General features: G+C 43.7%; 4 protein-coding genes across 5 annotated transcripts in view; 1 reads left to right on the top strand and 3 right to left on the bottom strand.

The window, feature by feature from the left end:
* prkar2ab (protein kinase, cAMP-dependent, regulatory, type II, alpha, B) overlaps positions 1-8,909 on the bottom strand; it is a 36,466-nt gene extending 27,557 nt beyond the window's left edge. For both annotated transcript variants that reach the window (XM_051910558.1, XM_051910559.1), the window contains exons 1-9: positions 8,280-8,909; positions 7,832-7,867; positions 7,585-7,724; positions 7,396-7,502; positions 7,172-7,325; positions 6,807-6,908; positions 6,662-6,736; positions 5,766-5,831; positions 5,558-5,696 (exon numbers count right to left, since the gene is read on the bottom strand). In XM_051910558.1, the coding sequence (XP_051766518.1) occupies positions 5,558-5,696; positions 5,766-5,831; positions 6,662-6,736; positions 6,807-6,908; positions 7,172-7,325; positions 7,396-7,502; positions 7,585-7,724; positions 7,832-7,867; positions 8,280-8,607 (1,147 nt within the window). In that variant the 5' untranslated portion in view covers positions 8,608-8,909. The remainder of the gene's footprint in view (positions 1-5,557; positions 5,697-5,765; positions 5,832-6,661; positions 6,737-6,806; positions 6,909-7,171; positions 7,326-7,395; positions 7,503-7,584; positions 7,725-7,831; positions 7,868-8,279) is intronic.
* A 141-nt stretch (positions 8,910-9,050) lies between these two features.
* On the bottom strand, positions 9,051-14,558 carry slc25a20 (solute carrier family 25 member 20). Its single transcript, XM_051910575.1, has 9 exons — positions 14,281-14,558; positions 13,844-13,936; positions 12,144-12,271; positions 11,820-11,910; positions 11,632-11,749; positions 11,094-11,166; positions 10,853-10,962; positions 10,652-10,776; positions 9,051-9,540 (listed from the first exon to the last, which is right to left on the bottom strand). The coding sequence occupies exons 1-9, from the start codon at positions 14,380-14,382 to the stop codon at positions 9,478-9,480; spliced, it is 903 nt and encodes a 300-aa protein (XP_051766535.1). The 5' UTR covers positions 14,383-14,558; the 3' UTR covers positions 9,051-9,477.
* Positions 14,559-14,904: 346 nt separating this feature from the next.
* Positions 14,905-20,644, bottom strand: LOC127521337 (NCK-interacting protein with SH3 domain-like). The gene is made up of 13 exons (XM_051910545.1): positions 20,240-20,644; positions 19,549-19,661; positions 18,741-18,942; positions 18,564-18,639; positions 17,885-18,480; positions 17,648-17,818; positions 17,423-17,509; positions 16,995-17,133; positions 16,845-16,925; positions 16,643-16,771; positions 16,434-16,526; positions 15,727-15,899; positions 14,905-15,642 (listed from the first exon to the last, which is right to left on the bottom strand). Exons 1-13 carry the CDS (start codon positions 20,411-20,413, stop codon positions 15,427-15,429), a joined length of 2,250 nt encoding a protein of 749 aa, XP_051766505.1. The 5' UTR covers positions 20,414-20,644; the 3' UTR covers positions 14,905-15,426.
* Positions 20,645-20,686: 42 nt separating this feature from the next.
* Positions 20,687-23,936, top strand: ndufaf3 (NADH:ubiquinone oxidoreductase complex assembly factor). Its single transcript, XM_051910587.1, has 5 exons — positions 20,687-20,962; positions 21,769-21,964; positions 22,042-22,108; positions 23,527-23,627; positions 23,707-23,936. Exons 1-5 carry the CDS (start codon positions 20,874-20,876, stop codon positions 23,800-23,802), a joined length of 549 nt encoding a protein of 182 aa, XP_051766547.1. The 5' UTR covers positions 20,687-20,873; the 3' UTR covers positions 23,803-23,936.
* Positions 23,937-23,975: the final 39 nt, after the last annotated feature.

Below are 23,975 nucleotides of genomic sequence, written 5' to 3'. Positions count from 1 at the left end.
ATTGAATACCCGTGAGCAGTTTGCGTATAGTAAAGATTTTCAAGTTACGTGATTGGAAGATGTGGACTAAGAAGGTGCAAACTGTAGGAACTAAAATGGGAAATAGAGAAATCTGATATGCACAACAAAACATAATAAACAAAGACTAAGCAGAACTGTAAGCTTTAAGGGTTGATGTAGCTAAACCCTTAGTGATGTAATATCTAGCTGAATTTATCAGATTACTAAACGAAGCATTTAGTCCAAAAGAATTTCTGATTGGGCACGGCGTTGGATCCACGTTAGCCGCTGGGCAGAGATGCCTGAAAGCCTGAAAATGAAAAAGAGAGAGTGCGTCAGCAATTTCGTTTGAGTGTCCAGGAATATGAACAGCTTCAATAATAAAACTATGAATCACCGACTGCCAAATAATTCTCCTTAAAACTGATTACCGAACAGGGAGATCTTCCTTTGTTTATTATAGCAACAGCTGCTTCATTGTCACAAAACATAGTGATATGTTTACGAGACCAAGCCGATCCCCGGAGAACACTAGCTACTGCGATGGGATATAATTCATAGAGGGCAGAAGAAACGGAGCCTGAAGTAAGAGTAGGAAACTGAACTGGCCATCTTTCTGCGAACCATAACCCTTGAAAAAATCCCCCAAAGCCAATAGAAGGAGCGGCATCAGTGAATAGATCCAAAGCTACTGACGATTCGGGAACGTCATTATAGAAAAAAGATATGCCGTTCCAACTGTTAAGCAGTTTGTTCCAGAAACTGAGATCAGACAAGCACCCTTCATCTAAGACGACAGTATCGCTTAAGTTAACCACTGAGTGAGCTAGGGTAAGCAGACGGGAAATAAATGCTCTACCTTGGGGAATAATGCTCATAGCGAAATTGAAGTGGCCGGGGAGAGAGAGCATGTCACGTTTAGAGACGGAACGCGAAGAGACAAAAGACTCCATGAAGGATCTGATTTTAAGAAGTTTCTCGTTAGGTAAAGAAGCTTGCATTTTGACTAAATCTAGTAAAATGCCGAGAAGTTGATGGACCTAGAGTTTTCTCTTTTGAAAGAGGATTGCCAACGTCACAGAAGATCTGTTTGAGTTTATCTAATATAGAGGTTTGATGAGATCAGAGGAAAGTCGATCAGTAAAAAATCATTGAGCAAATGCAAGACGAATGGGATCTTGCAGACGTTCAACAGAATCCAACACAGAGCTTCAGAAAGACAATTGAAGGTATGCGGACTACTCTTACACCCAAAAGTGAGCCTAACAGTGAAACAGAAATTGGAATCCCATTTTACACCGAAAAGGGGTGAATAGGCACCTTGGCCTGCAAGCTTAATTAATTGGATGGTGTTATCGACTGAAGCATAGTAGAGAGAAAAAGGTTCTGAAGGGATGCATTCGTTGACACTCGCTATCGTGTTAGAATGTGGCGGAGACATGTCAAATATTAACGCTTTTTCCCTGAGTATTTGCGAGTAGCTACGCACAGGGAATTAACGCGAAAGGGAGAAAAAGGAGGAGAGCTGAATGGGCAGATAACGTATCCTTTATTGATTTCTTTCTCTAGCAAAACAGAAACCACGTCAGGTTCGGCTAAAGTAGACTGCAAGTTTTTAGCTACATATGAAGTAGAGGAGAAAGAATGCCAACCCGAAACCCTTGGGAAAGTCCAGTGATTAAATAATCTACGAACAGGGAATCGGGATGAGAAGAGAGAAGATCAGAGAGAATCTGAACATTTATAGGAGTGGATGGATGTCCTTTCAGAATTTTTTCTGATAAAGGGGTTTCCCTTGGTTCGTAGCTCTCAGACGTCGTGGGCAGACATATTTCGGGTGTGGGTCCTTGCAGACGCTACAAGCATGTGAAAATTTACATTTAGAAAACGTACAGACAGATTCATTGAAGTTATTACAGAGAGGAAATAACAAATTCAGAGAAAGAGAGGTTGTTTTGCAATCTGAGATCAGATGACTTTAAGAAAACTGCCCCGCTGCCACAGTCCACCATTGTTTGATCAGCTGCAGGTGAAGAAGCAGCAAGGTAGCCAAGTTAATGTCCTTACCTTGGATGATGTTTGATCTTAGTAGAGGGGATACGGTAACAGCGGCCGGTGGAACAAAGCGCCTAACGGAAGTTTGTGCAGGCACGACGGTACGTGTGTCTGATCCTGGTATCTGAGCCATAGGAAGAGCAGCTGCTGTTGTAGCAGAAGATGTAGAAGGAACAGCTGAGAGATCACATGGTCTGAATAGGGGAGTGAGAGCCGGGGAGGAGCCAGAAGAAAATCCTGGAGCGCATTTGGCAGATGCGCTTTCAACATTTTTTAATCTAGAATCAAGGCCTTTAACTGTCTCTGAAAAGCTATGAATGACCTGGATGAGTTGGCTATTAATATCCGCTGATCCATGACTAGGAGGAGATGATGATATAGGTATAGTCGTTTGGCTGCTCTGGGAAAAGACGACTTGGCTGTACGTTTTCCTACCGGCTAGCTTGGGCTGAGCTGACGGTGTTGGAGATGTTGGAAGGGGATTCGCAGGTGTAACTAAGGAGCCGTCCAGGGTATTAGAAGCCAAAAGGGGAAGATCGTCTTTCGACAAGTTGCTGTTGAGAGGAATGCCTTGAGCCTCTAGAGTGTTAATAATTTTTTCCGAAGGCCACTGAACCCACGGAGAGTCGCGACACTGAATACGAGAGCTGCGCCGTACAGCTGGAGGAGAAGGCACAACTAGATCTTCTTCAGAGTCGGTGAGATCAAAATCAGCAATTGATTTCTGTGTCATTATGGTTTGCGAATGAGCCATACAGGTTTGAAGTTAACACACACACACACACACACCTCTATAAAAGCAGAAGTTCTGTCAGTTTGAGTGTCTGGAGACTTCAGGTGTGTGTTAACACAATGCCAAGGAGGAAAGACATCAGCAATGACCATAGATGATCAATCTGGGAAGGGTATACAGCCATTTCCAAACAATTTGAAGTCCATCATTCTACAGTGAAAAAGACATCATGGAAGACATTTAAGATAGTCACCAATCTTCCCAGGAGTGGACGTCCCAGCAAATTCACCCAAAGATCAGACCGTGTAACGCTCAGAGAAATCACAAAACACCCAAGAGCTACACCTCAGACTCTACAGGCTTTAGTTAACATGTGAAATGATAACGTTCATGGCAGTACAATTAGAAAAAGGCTGAACAATTTGGCATGTTTGGAAGGGTTTCCAGGAGAAAGCCTCTTTTCTCTAAAAGAAAATGGCAGCACGGCTTAGGTTTGTAAAGTTGCATCTACACAAACCACAAGACTTGAACAAAGTCCTTTGGACAGATGAGACCAAAGTGAAGATGTCTGGCCATAATGCACAGAAAACCAAACATATCAGCACAAACACCTCATACCAAAAGTCAAGATTGCTGATGATCTTGGGCTGGTTTCGTAGCCACAGGCCCTGGACATCTCACAGTCATTGCGTCGACCATGAAGTCCGTTGTATACTAAAGTATTCTCGAGTCAAATGTGAGACCATCCTTCCGACAGATAAATCTTGGCTGAAATTGGGTCGTTCAACAGGACAATGATCTGAAGATCACCAGCAAATCTACAGCAGAATGGCTGAAGAAGAAAAAAAATCAAGGTGTTACACTGGTCCAGTGATGTCCAGACCTCATCCCGACTGAAATGTTGTGGCGGGACCTTCAGAGAGCTGTGCATAAACACATGCCCACAAACCTCAATGAACTAAAGCAACGCTGTAAAGAAGAGCGGGCCAAAATTCCTCCAGAACGATGCGAGAGACTGATAAAGTCATATAGAAAATGATTCCTTCAACTTTTTGCTGCTAAAAGTGGATCTACAAGCAATTGAATCATAGGGTGTACTTGGTTTGTCACACATAGCTTTTCCATTTTGGATTTATTTTTGTTTTAAATAAATAATGACATAATGTAATATGTCACGTGTTGTTGTTCATCTGAGGTTGTATTAACCTAATTAACCTAATTTTAAGACCTGCTAAAGACCAGATGATTTTTTTTTTTTTACTTATTTTGTCTTTATTGTGACAGGAAGTGAGGTGTGAAAGAGAGAGGGGGACGGTATCGGGAAAGGACCGTGAGCCGGGACTCGAACTCGGGTCGCCCGAAGCAATGGCACTGTATGTCAGCGCTGCCCACGAGGCTATCGGCGCCGACAACCAGATGATTTTGATTATGTTCTGATATGTAAAACCATAAAAAAAAAATGGTGTCCTTTCTTTTTCACACGACTATATACATACAACATACATACAGTATTGTGCAAAAGTCTTAGGCATGTTACTATTTTCGCTAAAAAAAAGAAGATGAATGGTTTTAAGCCAGTTATTTATATCTTTTGTTGTAGTGTGTCAGTAGGAAATATCAGTTCACATTTCCAAACATTCCTTTTGCCATTAATTCTAACAATCTATTGAGATTTGTGAATGCACAAGGAGTCTGTCATCAGCTGGTATGATCTGATCTCACCATCATCGAGTCCGTCTGTGATTACATGAAGAAACAGAAAAAACTGAGACAGACTAAATCCAGAAGAACTGTGGCAACGTCTCCAAGACGCTCGAAGAAACCTTCCTGTAAAGCTCCCTGAAAAACTATGAGCAAGTGTACCAAATATTGATTTGATTTAGTTAACAGAAGTTAACTGATAAATAAAATCTATTTATGACAGTATTTTTAACAGCATCCTCACTTTACAGCATTTTTACACAAATGCCTAAAACTTCTCACAGTACTGTAGATTTGCAGGTCGGTTTCTTCAAGTTCTTCAATATACTGTACACATATACATATATATATATATATAAATTCCTGTTCTGAATGCCACTCATTTTAAAGGATTTGCTGTAGAATGATGGGAACTAATATACAGTAATGTCCAAAAGTGATGATTTCCATTGGGGATATTTGTTTATTACAAATTCGATTAAATCATCAAAATATGAGGAAAAAAAGGCAAAAAAGGCAAACTACAGTTACAGGTTTTATTTTACTATGCAAAAACAAAATGCATCGGAAAAACAAGAAGCTGGCAGGAAAAAGTAAACACTGACTACATCATATTCAGGTATTAATATTTTGTTGGTTCTCTCTTGTTTTTGCATGTGTTTATAATTTCTTTGTATGAATGTCACACAATAAAACAATCGACTCCAAGCACAACTACACAATATGACTACAAATCTTTAACACATATTTAATAATATTTGAATAAAGGGTGAAGATGTCTATTCTCCTAGACTCAACATCACTTTTGGACAGTACTGTATATGTTCGTAAAAAAAATGTTTTTATTAAATTTTTATAAGTTGCGACTGATATACAGAGTCCAACGTGACTAATATGTGTGTTTTCTTTCTCTCAACAATGCAGTTTGAACCCGGTGCGATTTATATTCAGGTGCAACTTCTGCTTACAGTGGCGTAATATTTCCTTTAACTCAAGTACATCACTTCCACTCATCCGTCCAGGACCTGAACTTCTTCAGCAGAATGAGCGTCAGTCTGGTGGTCCTACCTAAACACTTGGTGTCTCCTGCCGCGTACACTGACGCCGCTCTGGGTTTATTGGTGACCAGCGCCAGCTCGCCGAAGTACTGGCCCCGCGTGCAGCGCGCCACCTCCACCTCCTGATTTGACCTCTGACCTGCGTTAGTCTACAGAGAGACGAGTGAGTGAGCGAGAGTCGGGCTGAGGACGAGTGTCCGTGTGCGTGAGGTTCTTACTCTGCTCCTGATCATGATCCGGACTTCTCCAGACTCCACGATGTAGAAGCAGTCGGCCGAATCGCCCTGAGAGGAACCACAGAACACCTGCGTTACGCTCATCCCATAACCACACCAGACCACATGACGAATACGGCCCTATGATTCCTGTGATGCGGAAAACACTGACGGAATCACGCATTACAGTCATAGACAAGGAAGTAGCTGTATAATGTGGAATGTCACAGAATTTGTCCAATTTTGGATAATCAGATGGCGATATGGACTAGTGTGTGTGAATATTAAAGCACAAAACATTGGATTAACAGTAGAATGTAACTATCAAAGTAATAGTAAAATTATTAAAACTTTCTGGGGGGGGGGGGGGGGGGGGGGGGGGTTTAGAGTTTAAGAAAAATTCTATATAGTTTTTATTAATTTTATTTTAGTTTCAGTTATTTTAGTACATCAAGTTAAACTAAATGAAAATGAGAAATGTTGCCTTGGCAACTAGATATAAAATAAGTTTACAGTATTTATATTTTATTTTATTTCAAGTAATGAAAATGTTTTTCATGGTTTTTGTTTCAGTTTCAGTTAACTATAATAACCCTGAACACAACAAAGAATTTCTGAAAAATAAAGCATTTCATAGGGCCGTATTATTGTAAAAATAAATTAATAATTTGTTCAAGTTTTATTAATTCAATTGATTAAACATGAAAACAGAATTTGGGAAAATAAAGCAGAATTTGGGAAAAAAAAAGGACCATAAAAATTAATAAATTATTATTAAATTGTAAAAGTTTCATAGATTTCAATTATTTAGACATGCTTTTTGATTAACCATTAAACTGTAGTGCAGAAAAACTCAAATGGAAAAAAGGTAATCTGTGAGAGAACCAAAGATATTCCACCTGCCGTATGATCAGCTCTCCGTCTCTGAAGCTCTTCATCCCCAGGACGTCGACGATCTTCATGCGCTCGGAGAGCTGAGAGACAGAGAGAAAGTGTCATGAAGCGAACGGCACAAGCGCAGGTGAAGATCTGGACTGGACGCACCTGCAGGGACTTCAGCAGCGGCACGCTCTCGATGAAGCGCTCGTACATCTTCCTCTTCTTGGCATTATTCTTCACTATGAGTCTGTGGAACGTGGCTCTGTCCTGACGCCACAAAACAACAGTGTTTTACAATCACTAGGACTCATTTATCAAACTCTTCAAGCAGTCTAGAAATATTACAAAATAAAACATAGTGGAAAAGTGAGTTGATTCGAGACACGAATGCAGAGTTTTGGTAGTTTTTGTGCATTTTGCATGTGAAATTAACCACTGTGCCAAGATGAAAGTTGGGAAAGGGTTATTGAAAAGTATTGAGAAATGTGTCCCTGTGTAAATAAGGTATCAAGTGCAGGAAGTGACCTCACCAGCGCCCACAGCGCCCCCTCCTGAGCGGCCCTGATGGTGGCGGCGCGCGGCGTGTTGTACATGAGGGCGAGTTCCCCGAAGCTGCCTTTATTATCATAGCTACCCACACAGCGGCTGACGCCGTCCTTCTGAATCAGGATATCAAACACACCCCTGCAGAGAGACAGACGGGTATCAGCGTCAGCTGCTGCGGGACGTCTGAGGAAGCAGAGGATCGTCTCACCTCTCGATGACGTAGAAGTTATCGCCATCATCCCCCTGATTGATGATGCACTCGTGCGGTTTGACCAACACCTCAAACATGCTGTCTAACACCTCTGCGAACTGATCCTGGGACAGACAGACAGACAGACAGACGTCACATATCCGCCGGCGTCCCACGTGTCCACAGTGTCTGAAGGCTCATATTCACCTGCTCCAGCGTCTTGAACAGCAGTATGTCCTTGCAGGCCTCCTGCAGACGCTGACGCTGTGCCTCCGTTTTATGGTGAATCACCCGCGACTCACTGCCCTCGTCTTCATCTTCATCGGGGTTATAAGCCTCCGCACACACTGAGGAACAGTGTCTCACACACTCACTATCACCATCACTCACACAACAGCACGACTAACAGCTCAAGACACACGGGGTTATCATTAAAACACTTTAATCACTTTACCTGATACCCGTCTGTTGCATTTACTGGGAGGAGGAGCTACAGAGAGAGAGAGAGAGAGAGAGAGAGACAGAGAGAGAGAGAGAGAGAGAGAGAGAGAGAGAGAGAGAGAGAGAGACAGAGAGAGAGAGAGAGAGAGAGGTCACTGTCTCATACAATTTTTGAAAGATAAAACAGAAGTAAAACTAAAATATTAAATGTGCCCAACATCTACAGACTGAATTTGAACATGTTCTGAGTGTCTCTGAAGCATCTGATTATATTTTCATCAGCAGATAGTGAGAGCTGATGTGCAGAACAAACAACAAATACAGCTAAACGATTATGTAAACAAACTTTGATTACGGTTGACAAAAGTCTGAAAGTTTAAAATAGTATGAGATAGATATCGACATACGAACTTTATATAAGTTACTTTATAAGTTCATAAAGATAACTTCCTCGCGCCCACCTTTGAAAGTGAAATCATCTGGAAAGTCATCTTCCTCTTCCTCTTCTTCCTCCTCCACCTTCTCCTCTTCCTCTTGCTCCTCGCTGGAGTCGGTCGGCGCGGAATCCTGGTCGAAGGCCACGCCGCGGGTCACCGGGGAGCGGCTGCTGCTGCCGCGGGTGGAGCTCCGCCGCTCCCTCAGGCAGGTGAAGTACTGCACCGCGAACTCCAGCAGGTCCGCGGGCCTCTGCTTCAACACCTCCAGCGTGTATCCCTTCAGCAGGTCGGTCAGACCCGCCGGAACCTCCACGCTCATCCTGGTGCTCTTCACGGGCTGCTCTCGGAGCATCAACCGGCGGGCGTTAGTGTGAGGACAGCCGCTGCTCACCGGTCAATAATCACAAACATCAAACACGCTTCAAAAAAAACAACACACACCCGGTGTCTGTGCATCAAACCGTCCAGTTTTAAGTAAAATACTTCGTCAAATGACTGTTTTTCACTGGGATCTTCCCAGTGGGCAGAACCATCGACTCGTGACGGATCGACAGTGTCCATCGCAGCGGAAAATATTGACTGTCCTGAAAAAAATATCACGACTGCAAGTCACTGATTTACTCCTTTTATGTTAAACAATTTTAATCAGCATATTTATCTTAGAAGAGACTGTTAAATCTGCACAGAACACGTTCATTCACTCAAAATAAACCGTAAAATGCGCTGAGGTAAGTTGACGTGAGGACAGTGGCGGGAAAAACTCAACGGAAACACACAAATCAATACAGCATCATATGAAAATGATCAATATACATTTATTTATGTACATGATGTAGGTGATAATAACTGAGAATTAAACATAACGAACAAAACAATTAAAACAAAACAGGCCTTGACTGTGTACTGAATTCCTGTCATGAGGGCCGAAGGCAGACGATATTGTAAACGACATATGCTCATGTACAGACAGAGGTTTGTTACTGTTAATGGATTTTACATTATAAACATTCAGTTTCCCTGAAGGCAGAAATTGGTTCACAGTCTGTTATAAGGCACTAATACAGATTAAAATCCTCTCAAATAAATCATAAAGCAGCGAGACAGTCATTAACATGTGCTACAGTCTGTAGCGCTGCTCTGTTCGGACCGTCCCGTATCGATCCGTACACCGTCCACAGCGCGCGTGTTCTCATGTCACATGATCTGGTTCGGTTCCGCTGGATCACAGATTTGGAGCAATCCAGTTCAGAAACTTCATAGCCACTTCAAACCCCAGGAAACAGGCCTGAGGCAGACAGAAAACGAGTTAGTGTCATTGAACTACTGTAATGGGACAGATCGATTTACTTTATTGAGTTTTTATATGGGGAATCTCAGGAAACACGTCCAGGTCACATGTCCTATTGCAGCCTTCAGTTAATCATGACATAAAATGTCACAATTATTAGATAAAAAAGTTGAAATTATGGCATAAAAGTGAATTATTAAATTAAAAAGTTCTAATTATGAGATAAAAGCGACTTATTCAATTAGATTTGTAATTATAAGCTAAAAAGAGGAAATGTCAGTCAGAATTGTGAGATAAAAAGTTAAAAATTATGACATAACAGTGAATTATTAAATTAAAAAGTTGTAATTATGAGCTAAAAAGAGGAAAATGTCATAGTCATAATTGTGAGATAAGGCTAAAATGATGACAAAAGCATAATAAATTTAAGTAGTAATTATGAGATAAAAAGAGGAAATTATGAGATAAAATGAGAATTATTAAATTAAAAAATATATAATTAGGAGCTAAAAAGAGGAAATTATGTCAGTCATACTTTTGAGATAAAGTTGAAATTATGACATACAAGCGACATTAAATTATGACGTCAATTATGAAAGTAAAAATTCATAACTGGGATTTAAAGTTTAAATTATGACAAAAACTTTGTTGTCATAATTGACTTTTTATATCAACATTTTCACTTTTTATCTCATAATTATGATTTGCCAAAGCCTGATTTCTTTTCTTATATGGCAGAAATGGGCTTCCATACATTTCACCGCAAAACCAAAAGAAAAACTGTAATCAAAAGAAATTATATCTTTAGAAAATAAAGCTTATTTTTTGTATTGTGACATTCATGAGAATTCAGCTCGTTCTCATTACTGTCAACACGAAAAGATAATGACGTGTAAAATGTGTATTTATACATGATCTACTACATCCGTGGTATTTTTTAATGGTAATTTAAATAAAAGTGTTGCAATGACAGAAATCTATGAGAATTGAGAAGATGTCAAGATGCATTACAGTCATGAGAGTTGGGCTCAAAATCTGGATTTGGAGTGAATCTGACCCTCATGTGACCCTGTACGTGTTCATGGGAGCGTTATGGAGTCTGTCGTACCGCGTTAGCCGGAAACGCTCGGAGCATCACAGCATTAAAGCCTTTGTAGAGCGAGCCAATGCCCTCCTCCCGAACCAGCTCTCTCAGGACGTCCCGGAAGCCGTTGGGATATTTGCCCTCCGGAGCTGCAGATCGAACACAAACACACGTCAGACCTTCTGCAGACGAAGCCGCTGACGCACATGACAGCGTCTCACGCACCGGTCTGGAAACGAGACTTCAGCACGTCGGGAGGAATCGCCACGGCCCAGTTGAAGATCCCTGCCATCCCGCCGGCAAACAGAATGCTGGGAACGCTGAGCTCCGTCGGACTGGATGCAAGGACAAGTTTATTACACACAGAGCCGGAGCTTATGAGAGCAGCACAAAGTTGACTGGCCAGATGGACCGATGCAGTGCATATCTGAATATTAATAAGCGGCGGTCATGTGACCCGACTGACCTCTTGCCCTCCGGCGTGAGCGAGTACTTCAGCCACTCGTACGTCATGAAGTACATTCCACTGGCCGGCACATCTGAGACAGAGTGACAGCTGTCAATCATCTGACAATCAACTTTCATGTATTCATATTACCCTGAACTGCACATGAACCAATTAACATTTTACAATAATAACCGTTAACAGGATTTTGTCAGCATTTTTCTTTTATAGTATCTGCGAGTGTTTGTTTTGCTATTCTAATGGCATGATGACTGTGTTTTGTTCGTACAGTGTTGTTTTTCCTCTGAAGACTCTTATTTTTGTCATGTGGAAGTAAGTTATTTTCTTATATATATTAACAATATATATCCCTGATTCAACTAATGTTAACAAATGGTGTAAAGTGTCACCATTAAAATAACAACTGTTTTTATACAGTTAAAATAACTGGAAGTGAATGACAAGTTCCGAATGTTGACCATAATGTGTATGAAGTGAAGCGGTGTGTGAACGGCTCCATCTGCAGGCGGCGGCGCGTCACTGCAGTGAGTGTCCGTACCTCTCATGAGCGTCAGAGCCGTTCCTTTATAGATGCTGCGGATGCCGTTCTCTCTGTACAGCTGCTTGACGCAGTCCATCGGCCCAGCGTACTTCACCTCGCCGGACGCCTGCTGGATCTGGACACGCACACACAGTCATCACACACAGTTCGCAGGTGGAACAGTGAAGCACGTGTGCGTCTCTCACCTGCAGGAGGCATTTGATTCTCTCTCCTGGAGCCATGATGGCCGTGGTGAAAACACCTGACAGCATACCGGCCGCGAACAGCTGCGGATACCTGACACACACACACACAGAGGAATCACACTCATGCATGGCACCTGTGTAGTCATAATTATGCGTTAAACAGTGAAATGATGACATATGACAAAATAAGTCAAAAGTATGATTCTCATAATTATGACCTTTTATCTCATAATTTTAACTTTTTAATCGCATGCATGATTTTGTTACGTGGCAGAAACGGGCTTTCATATGCTGATCATGATCTGATCATCTGTAGCGGCTCACGTCAGAACGTCGTCTGGTGTTTTCTGCTGCAGTTTCTTTCCAAGTCCGAAGCCAAAGAAGCAGACGGCGAACATGGGCGTGACTCCGATGATGGGTGCCGCCATGCCCTTATAGAGCCCGCGCAAACCCTGAGAGACAGACAGAGAGACAGACAGGCATCACCGTCAGGCTGTCTGCAGCGCAGTCACAAGTGACACAGTGAGACAGATGCAGTGAGACAGGTGGAGTGAGACAGATGGAGTGAGACAGGTGGAGTGAGACAAATGCAGTGAGACAGATGGAGTGAGACAGGTGCAGTAAGACAGATGAGTGAGACAGGTGCAGTGAGACAGATGCAGAGAGACAGGTGGAGTGAGACAGATGGAGTGAGACAGATGGAGAGAGACAGGTGGAGTGAGACAAATGCAGTGAGACAGGTGGAGTGAGACAGATGAGTGAGACAGGTGCAGTGAGACAGATGCAGAGAGACAGGTGGAGTGAGACAGATGGAGTGAGACAGATGCAGAGAGACAGGTGGAGTGAGACAAATGCAGTGAGACAGGTGGAGTGAGACAGATGAGTGAGACAGGTGCAGTGAGACAGATGCAGAGAGACAGGTGGAGTGAGACAAATGCAGTGAGACAGGTGGAGTGAGACAGATGGAGTGAGACAGATGGTGTGAAAGTGAGACAGATGTGGTAAGACAGGTGCAGAGAGACATGGTGTGACAGTGAGACAGATGCAGAGAGACAGGTGGAGTGAGGCAAATGCAGTGAGACAGGTGGTGTGAGACAGGTGCAGTAAGACAGATGAGTGAGACAGGTGCAGTGAGACAGTGTGACACAGTGAGACAAATGCAGTGAGACAGATGGAGTGACACAGTGAGACGTGCAGTGAGACAGATGGAGTGAGACAGATGGTGTGACACAGTGAGACAGATGTGGTAAGACAGGTGCAGAGAGACAGATGGAGTAAGACAGGTGCAGAGAGACAGATGGTGTAACACAGTGAGACAGATGGAGTGAGACAGATGTGTGAAAGTGAGACAGATGTGGTAAGACAGGTGCAGAGAGACAGGTGCAGAGAGACATGGTGTGACAGTGAGACAGATGCAGAGAGACAGGTGGAGTGAGGCAAATGCAGTGAGACAGGTGGTGTGAGAGGTGCAGTGAGACAGATGGAGTGACACAGTGAGACGTGCAGTGAGACAGATGGAGTGAGAGATGGTGTGACACAGTGAGACAGATGGAGTGAGACAGATGGTGTGAAAGTGAGACAGATGTGGTAAGACAGGTGCAGTGAGACAGGTGCAGAGAGACATGGTGACAGTGAGACAGATGCAGAGAGACAGGTGCAGTGAGACAGATGCAGTGAGACAGATGCAGTAAGACAGTGTGACACAGTGAGACAGGTGCAGAGAGACAGATGGTGTGAAAGTGAGACAGATGTGGTAAGACAGGTGCAGAGAGACATGGTGTGACAGTGAGACAGATGCAGAGAGACAGGTGCAGTGAGACATGCAGAGAGACAGTGTGACACAGTGAGACAGGTGCAGAGAGACAGATGGAGTGAGACAGATGCAGTGAGACAGATGGAGTGAGACAGATGGAGTGAAAGTGAGACAGATGCAGTGAGACAGATGGAGTGAGACAGATGGTGTGAAAGTGAGACAGATGTGGTAAAGCAGGTGCAGTGAGACAGATGCAGTGAGACACTCGTACCTCTTTCGCCAAGGTTTTCTTGAAGCAGTCGAACGTCCCACCATAAAGCGCTGATTCACCTGGACGAGGTTTGGGCTGCGTCTGCAGTCGCACCTGCGCATGATGATCACATGACAACACATTGGTTCAATAAGACACTACTGACTGCACAAACAAATCCAGGTCAAAGGTCACAATCCAGGGCTAAACCCCACTGACAATAACACATACACACAACTAATATATATATATATATATATATATATATATATATATATATATATATATATATATATATATAAACACTTTAAGACCAATGGTTATATATATATATATATATAGTTTGGCTTTGATAGTATCCAGCGAACACTAAAACTAATAATGATTGAGTAGCTATAAATATTAAATAATAACTAACAATGAGAATAAATAACTTGAATAATAATGAATATTGTTACTTTGATCGTATCCAGCGGGTGTCCCGCGAACACTAAACAAACTCCCCCGAATCCACCGGCGAAGAAATTCTTCAGCGGACTGATCGGCTGCTGCTTCGACATGATCGACTCAGTTCAGCGAAATCAGAGAGAAATCCGGGTGATTTAATGTGTCTGTCTGAAATGCACACAATGACAGACAAATGACAGATAGACAGCTGTTTTTAGCGGCGAGTTTCCAGTGTCTCTGTCTCACCCGCGACCTTTTACCCACATACACACCCGGAACTATTTCACCGACGGACCCGCAGAACTAGAAAGGGCGGAGCTTAGCAGATACGTTTAAATTATAATTCTTTCACTTGTGTGTGTGTATTTATATATATATAAAATAACTACTTTGTATTTTTAATCAGAGAACTATCAAAATGTTGTTCTTGTCATGTATAATTGTTCAAACCGCTGCTAAGCGGCTCTGTCGCGTATTATGACTAAGTATGTCATGACTTTTTGTCTGAATTTCGCCTTTTCATCTCACAAATGACTTAGTATGTCATAATTTAAACTTTTTAAGGCAAGATTGTTTATGTGGCCAAAATGGCTTCCAATCTACATTATAGGTTTAAAAAATAAATCACAGACACATTTTTAGATGCATTAGGATGGCAGCATTTTATTAGTCTTTCACCATTAAGAAAATATATTATGTCACGTTTCCCTTCTGAACAAAAACTGGAAAGAGGAAAAATAGATCATTTAGCACAAAGCTGCATCTGATGCTTATGACAGACACGAGCACAAACCTGTGAAACACAGAGACGTTTCGCCTTCAGTGTGCGTGATAAACACATCAATGTAATAATACTGTAAACTCATACTCCACTAACTAGTGAGGATAGTTAGGGGTCATGTTTAAGGGTTAGAGTTAGTAATTAGAGGGTTAAAGCTTAAGGTCACTAATAGAACTGAATTAGTGACGTTTATCAGTGAGGGACGGCCTGAAAAGCAAAGACAATCTGATGACAGTGTGGTAATATCACAGTAATACTTTATAAGCGGTTAGTGAAGGTTTTGCAGTAGTTTTTAAGACTAGTGGAGTCGCTGAAGGACAGTTTCTACAGGTTCATCAAAGATATGAAGCAGGTTTAACACCGTCTAACTACAGATTCAGTTTCCACAGATCTGAGGAAACTCCTTGTAGATCTGCTGCACGATGAGTTTGTCCATCTGTCCGCTGGCGCTCGAGCCCGGATCCTCCCCACAATCCTCCTCTCCCAGGATCCTCTGCAGCGCCGCCCGCAGGTCCGGCAGCCGGTGCTGGTGCTCCAAGTAGTCGGTGGAGCGCATGATGGCGTGCATGAGAGACAGATACTCCATCCGCATCTGAGGAGACAGACAGACAGACGGTCACATGACGCTCGCACAGGTCAGACGCACATGTACTCTAGATGGGTTAGCGGGTCTCACTCGATCGCCAGGCGACAGGTCTGAGATCTGCCTCACTGCGATGTCAATCATCACCATCAGATCCGAGCGGTAGAAGATATCTGACGTGTCTCGACTGGCAAACACGTCCTGCAGGAACTTGAGCACGGCGTGCGGCGCGGGAGGAGAGTGTGTGAACACACAGACGGGATCCTCTGCACACACACACACACACACACACACACACACACAGTGTCAGCAGCTCTAAGGCCCTGATACACTCACACCAAAGTCTTTTCCATTATTAACTTAGCGGTAAAAAGAAGTTTGAATGTTAGCGAACATCCCAACACCACCCACATTTAGATGAATATGTAAATATGTGCTGCACTTTCCTCTCAATAACAAAATAAACACAATTAATATGAGAAAGCAGTAGTTCAGAACGCATCTGATCATAGTGATGTGGATGTTTGAACCAGCTCTGAGATTCAGACTCCCGTCACGTCTCATTTATTTATACAGCACTTTCTAAAGAACCAGAGAAGATTTACATCTCAGAGAAGGCGGAGCCTTAGAGCCACACCCACCTATCGCATCATCACCACGGACCAATGGGAGTTCAGAGGAGTTTACCAGCCGGAGTGAAGCCATTTCAAACTCCAGAAACTCCAAACGAACTTTGTTTTGGCCTGATTTTATGAGTGAGTGATCGAGTGAGTGTGAGTGTGTGTGTGTGTGTGTCTCACCTCCTCTGTTAAGCAGTAATAAGAGTTTCTCTGTGAGAATCTTCACGTTGCGTCTCTTGATCAGCGCCTGCATCACCATGTTAGTCTCCGGTACTGCAGGGGGCAGCAAACACACAAATGAATGTGACAGTTGAAGTCATTAATAAAGATGAATGGTCATTTACACAGTTGACACTGATTGTGACGACAGTGTTTTGTGTTGTTCGCACCGCTCAGGTGGAGGTTGAAGGCCAGCAGCAGGTTGATGAAGAGATCCGGCAGCTGCTCTGTGGCGTCGGAGGGCAGACCGTCCTCAATCACATCCAGCAGGAACTGCAGGAACGTGGCGTTCAGATGCTCTGAGACAGACAGACACCGTCAAACTCACATCGCCGGCGTCCGAGCGTCTAACGGCACGAGCGTCTCTCTTACCGTAGTGATGCAGCGGGATCTGCTCGCCCATGGAGAAGATCATGGCCATCAGCAGCGCGCTGTAGCACATCTTCTCATGCTCTGCACACAAAACACACGTCAGCCGGACGGCAGAGACACGTCATCACCACAACTAGAGCCACGACTGACCGTGAGTGTCCGTCTGCAGGTCTCGCGCCAGCTCCATGGTCAACACGGAGTTGAGGAGGGTGGAGATGAGCGCAGCGTCCAGACCGCACATGGCACCGAACACCTTCAGCAGCAGCAGCCGCAGCGACACGCGGTGTTCCTGAACGATCACGCGCATTAATGACCCTCTAAACACTGAGAACTACAACTGTGACACTAACTACACCTGTAACTGTAGCGATAACTATAATGATATCTATACATATAACTGTAACTCTAATGATGGTTATAACGATAACTACATTACCGTCCACATCAACGCACAGTTATAGTTACGGTTACAGTTATAGGCACAGTTATCATTTTAGCGATCGCTGAGGTTACAGTTATGGTGTGAACGGGCCTTGATTATCTGCCATGATGACATCATCATCAGCAGAGGGACTCACCATCTGATAGTACGACACCAGCGACAGAACCGCCTCGAACTCGTTCACGCGACACATCTTCTTACACACCTCAGGATCTGCATCAGTCTGAAAGAAACACACACAATTATAATATAAATCATCCGTTCTCAGAGCCGCTTGCTCTCTGTAGGGTCGAGGATTCTCATGTTGAGGATAACTGTCTATAAATACACATTATTAAGCACAAAGGTGTGTGTGTCTCACCAGTATCTGCAGCAGCTCCTCCAGGTAACAGGCGATGAGCGCGTGATCTTCGTACAGCGCCCAGCTGCGCTGCTGAGAGTCGTCACGGTGACGCGCCAGATCCCCGAAGATCACCTGCAGCCGCTGCTCGTCGTGACACACCTGTCCGAGCGGCAGCGCCGAGCTCTGATCCTGAGGAGACAGCGGGTTTAACAACAGACGACAGCTCAACGATGAACTAGTCCTCCAGATACTCACCTTACTCTCCACCAACGACAGCAGCACCTGCTCCAGCTCCGACGCCGCCTTCGGCAAAGCGCTCTGCAGGTGTCCCACCACCACGCCCACGGCAACCCGCGACAGCTCGTAACTAAGGTTAGTGTTTTTGCGTACCAGTTCAATCAGTTCCGCTCCGATCGTCGTGGGAACGGCTGCAGAGTGGGTGGGGCTACCAAGGGGGCTGAGAGAAACAGAGGGTGGGGCCAGTGGCCACTCTGCGTCTGATTGGCATTCGGCAGCAGGCTGTGGACTGATTGGCTGAGGCGCCGGCCTCTTTTTCGAAGGGTCTGGAGAAGGGGGTGGAGCCTGTGAACTAATCAGTTGAGGTGCTGGACTCTTTTTCGAAGGCTCTTCCTGGGGGGATCGGTCAGGCGGAGGAGGGGGCGGAGCCTTGCCTCGTTTTGGCACAGGGGGCGGAGTGCTGCTGATGCTGGGAAGACTGACATCTGAGGAAACGGCCGAGTGGGAGGAGCTGGAGTCTAAGGAGGCGGAGCTGACAGATAGAGAGGGTCCAGCAGGAGGTACAGAGCTGGGGGCGGGGCTTGTTGAGGAAACTCTCGTTGGCACTTCCGGGTCTGTAGGGAGAGAGAGAGAGATGTTCAGTCAATCAGGAGTGTGCAGCGTAATATGAGCGCGTATAACACGTGTTGGTACCCACCGATGCGTCGTAACTCCCGGTGTTTCTCTGGAGGAGGCGGAGTTACAGGTGCCGCTCTACGAGGCTGAGGAGGAACCTGCAGCAGAGACACATTATCAGCACACACACACACACACACACGCACACTCACACACACACACACACGTCAGGCATCCGAGCGCAGGGCGTCTGCTGTACCTGATACAGTCCAGGAACACCGGCGCTGCGCTCTGACATCGGCTCGCTGCCCTGGCAGCTGTAGGCTCGGCTCAGGCCATTGGGCGGCTGCGGCGTGCAGCTCAGTGACACCTCGCTGGAGGATGATGGGATTTTCTGCTTGTGGCTGGATGGAGTCGGGCTTCTGCGGGACAGTGTCTCCTTCCTGTGGTGGATCAACTTCCTGTAAAATATACAAAAATATATATGCAATATATCTTGATATAAAAGATAAATATATAATAAAATATAAAACTACAAAAATAAATAACAATATAAATGTAATAAACATATAATATAAAATATAATTTAAAATATAAATATAATATAAAAATGTAAAACTATAATAATATAAATAAAACATAAGAACATAATGTAATAAAATAAGAAATATATAATAACAATATAAAATGATTATATAATATAAATATATTAATATAAAATGAACACAGTGTGTGTTCAGTGTGTGTGTGTGTGCTTGTTTTCCTGATTTATGAGGACACAAATTTGTATAATGACATGGGTATTACACTGGTATTACGACGTAAACATGTTTTATGAGGACATTTCTTGAGTCCTCATATTTAAAATAACCTTAAAAACATACTAAACAATGTTTTATTACAAATGTAAAAATGCAGATGTCTTCTGTGATGGGTAGAGTTAGGGGTAGTGTAGGGGAGAATGTACAGTTTGTACAGTATAAAAACCATTACGCCTATGGAGAGTCCTCACTGAGATAGCAAAACAAACCTGTGTGTGTGTGTGTGTGTGTGTGTGTGTGTCTCACTGCAGGACGTCTCTCTGCTCCAGGTTGTATTTGCCTCCGTTGGTCATGGCCACATTGTGAATGGCTTCAATGGCTCGATCAATAGACTGCAGCACCTCATCCTGCTCTGGAGCCTGAGATGAGATGAGACAAGATGAGACATTATCATCGCGACACACAGGCCACCGCAGCAGAGAGCATGCGCAGATGGCATCAGCTCAATCAGACAGATTAATCTTCTCAATTGAGAAACGTGTTAGTGATTGTCTGAGTTCTTCTATATATTACTGTACGTCTCACTGCTGTTTCCTCTATATGCGTCACAGCGTGAGTGTGTGTGTGTGTGTGTGTGAGTGTGTGTGTGTGTGTGAGTGTGTATAGGGTGACGCAGTAAAACGACCCGCCGGTGTAAACGAGCAGCGCTCTGATTTCTGCAGAATATGCAGAAAAATATTCAATTATTATAAATAGATGTCATTAATGAAAAAATAAATAAATAAAATATTCTGTTTATGCATGCATGTTGACAACTTATCTAAGTTGAACTGACATCAAAACATACACCTGATATATACTCTTTAAATTATAGTCTATTAACTGTGTACATTACATATTAATATATATATTATTATATAATATTTATATATATATAATACACACACACACACACACACACACACATATATATATATATATATATATAAAATCTTACCGGTATTTTCTCAATATATGTCGCCGGGATGTATCCCGTCTCGCCGGAGCTGCAGCGCGTCGCGAGCCACCAGTGCGCGCTGCTGCGCTCGAGGATGAGGAAAGACTCTCCCGCGGGGAAGCGCAGCGCGTTCCGCTCCGCAGAGCTGAAGGCGAACAGAGAGCGATACATCATCAAAACGGCCGTTTCCGCCGCACTGACGCGTCCGTCCCGCGTTAATGGCGCACTCAGAGGAGAGTTACAAACATAAGAAGCGCGATCATTATATGTTCAGATCATGTGAACGCGCGAGTCGGTGAACCGCAGCCCGTGTCCCGTAAACACGACACCGGGCTCGCGCACAGGCAGTCACGCGCCCTCCAGGAAAAATAATCGTGCCCAGAGTCTGTACGGCTGATTCACATCAATTACAGGGAATTTTGTCATTGGCATGCTGGAGCTTACATAAAATCATAGCTGAAAACTGAAATGTGAATATAAGAGAACACAATAATATATACAGGTATGAAGCTGTTAGATTTGTAACATTAAGATGGGCAGATGAGAAACGTCAACCTGCGGAGGATGTTGACACCGGCAGTGTGTGCCAGTCAAATGTGTCCGTGTGCACGCGATCCCGTGAATTCCGCGCGTCATGGCCGCTGTGAGCTGCGCGAGGTTACTGTCACCGGGATGCGTTCACGGACTGCGGCTCGGTTCGAGGGTTCTTCCAGCTCTGACCCGGTAAGCGTGTCGCTGCAGATGAGAATGAACGTGTCCTGATGTCTCTGATGCAGTGAATCACTCTAGTGTACTGTAGTGTGTGTAGTATTTACTGTCAGCTGCGCACTGTATAGTACGAGATACAATACTTGAGCAGTAGTAAGCTATGTCACATGACCTTAGGTTTAATTAGCATGTTTAAGTCGTGTCTAGCTATCCCAGAGATAAAATTATTTCTATATAAATAATAAATTTATTTAAATTTGTCTATGAAAATATTTAAAGTTTTGTCAGTCTGATCAAATAATGAGTCAAGAAAGAAGCTCACGGCTGATTTATTACTTCAGATTAATTAATTCCACTAGAAATATGTAGAAGGTCAAGCGCACTGCATGATGGGATACGGTGTGTGCGGTGGAGTGCACTGGACGTTTTGGGAAAAATAGTAGACCGTCCAAAGATTCCCGCTGTTTTGCGAATTTTCGCAGGCAAAATCCAGTGATTTCTAGAGGAATCCACACGATTGCGACTTTCGCATGAGAGCGAAAGATTTCCCCACGCTGAGTTTGCAACAAATCAAGTTGGTAGTGATGGGGAAAATGAAGCTTTTTGAAGCTTTGAATCAATTGAACCAATAGCATCACAAAAATAATTCACTCTTCGTTTCGAATTGCTGGAGACGCCACACGCTAGCGACCCCTGCTGGTCAGAACAGTGTAAATGCAGTGAGAACTCATGCATAAAACACCTTTTACAAACCCGCTATCAATGTTTTAATGAAAGCGTGATCTATTAAATGCGACATGCATCTGTTTGTGCTGCTGCAGAGTCGCTCCGGCGCGCAGCCACAGGCTCGGCCCCGCCGATGACGAGCTGTACCAGAGGACCACAGTGTCCGTGATGCAGAAGGAGGCGGAGGCAGGAACCATCATCTACAGCTACAGCCCGCGAGGATTCAACATCAGCGGCAACAGAGTGCTGGGCCCGTGTGCCGTGGTGCCGCCGGCCATCCTGCAGTGGAACGTGAGTGCAGATCGAAGCTCAAACCCTCGCGCTTCACGCTCGCCTCGCGCTCACTGCGGTGTGTGTTTCTGTTACAGGTGGGCCGTCACACGGACATCACGGAGGAGAGCTTGTCTCTGTTTCATCTGCTGGAGCCGCGCATCGGTGAGCAAATACACCATTCCTCCAGATGTGCACCAGCGCCACCTGCTGTCTTCAGTGGAAAACAGCTGCTCAGAAAGTAGCTAAATGTCGCTAAACGACGTAATGTTCAACCTGTCGTCACTTTACATCTGTTTCTCTCCTAATCCGAGCTCACATTCTGTACTTTAATATAATATATAGCTGAATGTCCAATAAAGCTGTTCTGTCAGACAACGAAACGACTACATGTTAACCAGCAGACCAAAAAGTCGCTAAATTTGTCGCTAGCCACATTTTTGGGAAAAAAAAGTTGGTAAAGGGGTGTGAAAAGTTGCTAATCTAATTGCAACGTCACTTTCTTTCCAGCTTTATTTCTTTGATCAGACCGACAAAAGTTTTTACCTCTGAACTGGACGCAACTTCATTCTTTATTAGTGCACTACTGTAAAAGCTAGTATGCAGCAGGGTTATAGAAGTATGACTTTGAGATACTATTATAGTTTTTATTAATATTTAGAATTTTTTTATTTTAGTTAAAAGTTTGTTGTATGTTTGACATTTTTATTAGTTTTTATTTCAGTTTTAGTTATTTTAGTACATCAAGTTAAACTAAATGAAAATGAGAAATGTTGCCTTGGCAACTAGCTTTTTTTATATTCTATTTTATTTCTACGGAGGCCCACACATGACATGCGGGAAAAATATGTATATCGTGGGAACGAAGTGTTAATTCGTCCCACAACTTACTAATACATCAGCTCGCTTTACTAATTCATTCCCTCTCTTTAAAGTAAATTGTGCAGATGATATAATAATTTGTTCCCTCATTTTTCTAAATCATGTCCACGTTTTAATAATTTGTTCCCTTGTTTTAGTTAAATCAAAACGAGGAAATGAATTAGTTCAACGTGGCCACGAATCACCTAAAACGAGAAAACGAATTGTAATAGTAGGGCTAGGACAATATATCGATTCGCGATACAAAGAATCTGGAGTGATTCTGATATTTTCCATTGCGATTCTCTCTCTCGAATCGATCCTGAGCTTAGTCTTTAACAGCAGATGGCGCTGCGTGCTTTAGAAACACACGTAGCGTTACTCCGCTTGCTTACAGTTCCTCTTCACACACCACTTAAACCAGCAAATTACAAGAATGTTCAGTGGGCCGTTTACATTAATCTGGCGTCATAAAAGCATTCTGAGCCGAGGTGTATTTAACCTGACATGACTCAGCCGAACGCACAAGCGCTCTCCAGCACTCTTCTTCATGAGCTTTTGAGTGTGTGGTTAAAAAACTAGCCTAGAGCGCCATCTGCTGTTAAAACTAAGCTCAGAATCGATTTAAGAGGGAAAACATCAGGATCGATCCAGATTCAGTGTATTGAGAATCGATGTATTGTCCCAGCCCTAGCTAACAGTAACTGATGGTGGTCTTGCAGAGGTTCTGGTTTTGGGGACGGGAGCTCGTACTGAACGTCTGGATCCAAACGTGCTGGACTTCCTGAGGAAGAAAGGCATCGCCGTCGAGGTTCAGGACACGGTAAACGCCCTCACATTCTCTTCACTTTATAAAGCCACACGTCAGCGCAGGTTCACCATTTGAATCCTTTCTCTTGCAGCCTAACGCATGTGCGACGTTCAACTTCCTGTCCAGCGAGAGACGATTAGTAGCGGCCGCGTTGATTCCCCCTCCGGCCTCGAGCGCCGTCGAATGACAGCATCACGCAGGAAACATGTTTTGTGATGTCATTTCCTCATGTGTGTCACATGACCTCTGTAAATGTCTTTATGGCAGAGTTCTGCTGATGAATGTATAGTGAATACAGACAGATTAAAGGTATTAAATGTGTGTGTGTGTGTGTGTGTCCCAGATTGAGGCTGTTAATCT

Source organism: Ctenopharyngodon idella, chromosome 10, assembly GCF_019924925.1.
Source record: "Ctenopharyngodon idella isolate HZGC_01 chromosome 10, HZGC01, whole genome shotgun sequence".
Classification (NCBI taxonomy): domain Eukaryota; kingdom Metazoa; phylum Chordata; class Actinopteri; order Cypriniformes; family Xenocyprididae; genus Ctenopharyngodon; species Ctenopharyngodon idella.
The sequence above is the reverse complement of the archived record's forward strand: the minus strand, read 5'-3'. Positions and strand labels throughout refer to the sequence as shown.

Coding starts and splice junctions, on each gene's coding strand:
- slc25a20 (XM_051910575.1), bottom strand. CDS start 14,382: ATGTCGAAGCAGCAGCCGATCAGTCCGCTGAAGAATTTCTTCGCCGGT. Junction 10,777..10,852: donor GAAGTCTCGTTTCCAGACCG/GTGCGTGAGACG, acceptor TTCGATCTGCAG/CTCCGGAGGGCAAATATCCC. Junction 9,541..10,651: donor GAGCGTTTCCGGCTAACGCG/GTACGACAGACT, acceptor TGTCTGCCTCAG/GCCTGTTTCCTGGGGTTTGA.
- LOC127521337 (XM_051910545.1), bottom strand. CDS start 20,413: ATGATGTATCGCTCTCTGTTCGCCTTCAGCTCTGCGGAGCGGAACGCG. Junction 16,772..16,844: donor GATCCCGCTGCATCACTACG/GTAAGAGAGACG, acceptor TGTCTGTCTCAG/AGCATCTGAACGCCACGTTC. Junction 16,527..16,642: donor CTTCAACCTCCACCTGAGCG/GTGCGAACAACA, acceptor TGCCCCCTGCAG/TACCGGAGACTAACATGGTG.
- ndufaf3 (XM_051910587.1), top strand. CDS start 20,874: ATGGCCGCTGTGAGCTGCGCGAGGTTACTGTCACCGGGATGCGTTCAC. Junction 20,963..21,768: donor GTTCTTCCAGCTCTGACCCG/GTAAGCGTGTCG, acceptor GTGCTGCTGCAG/AGTCGCTCCGGCGCGCAGCC. Junction 22,109..23,526: donor TCTGCTGGAGCCGCGCATCG/GTGAGCAAATAC, acceptor GTGGTCTTGCAG/AGGTTCTGGTTTTGGGGACG.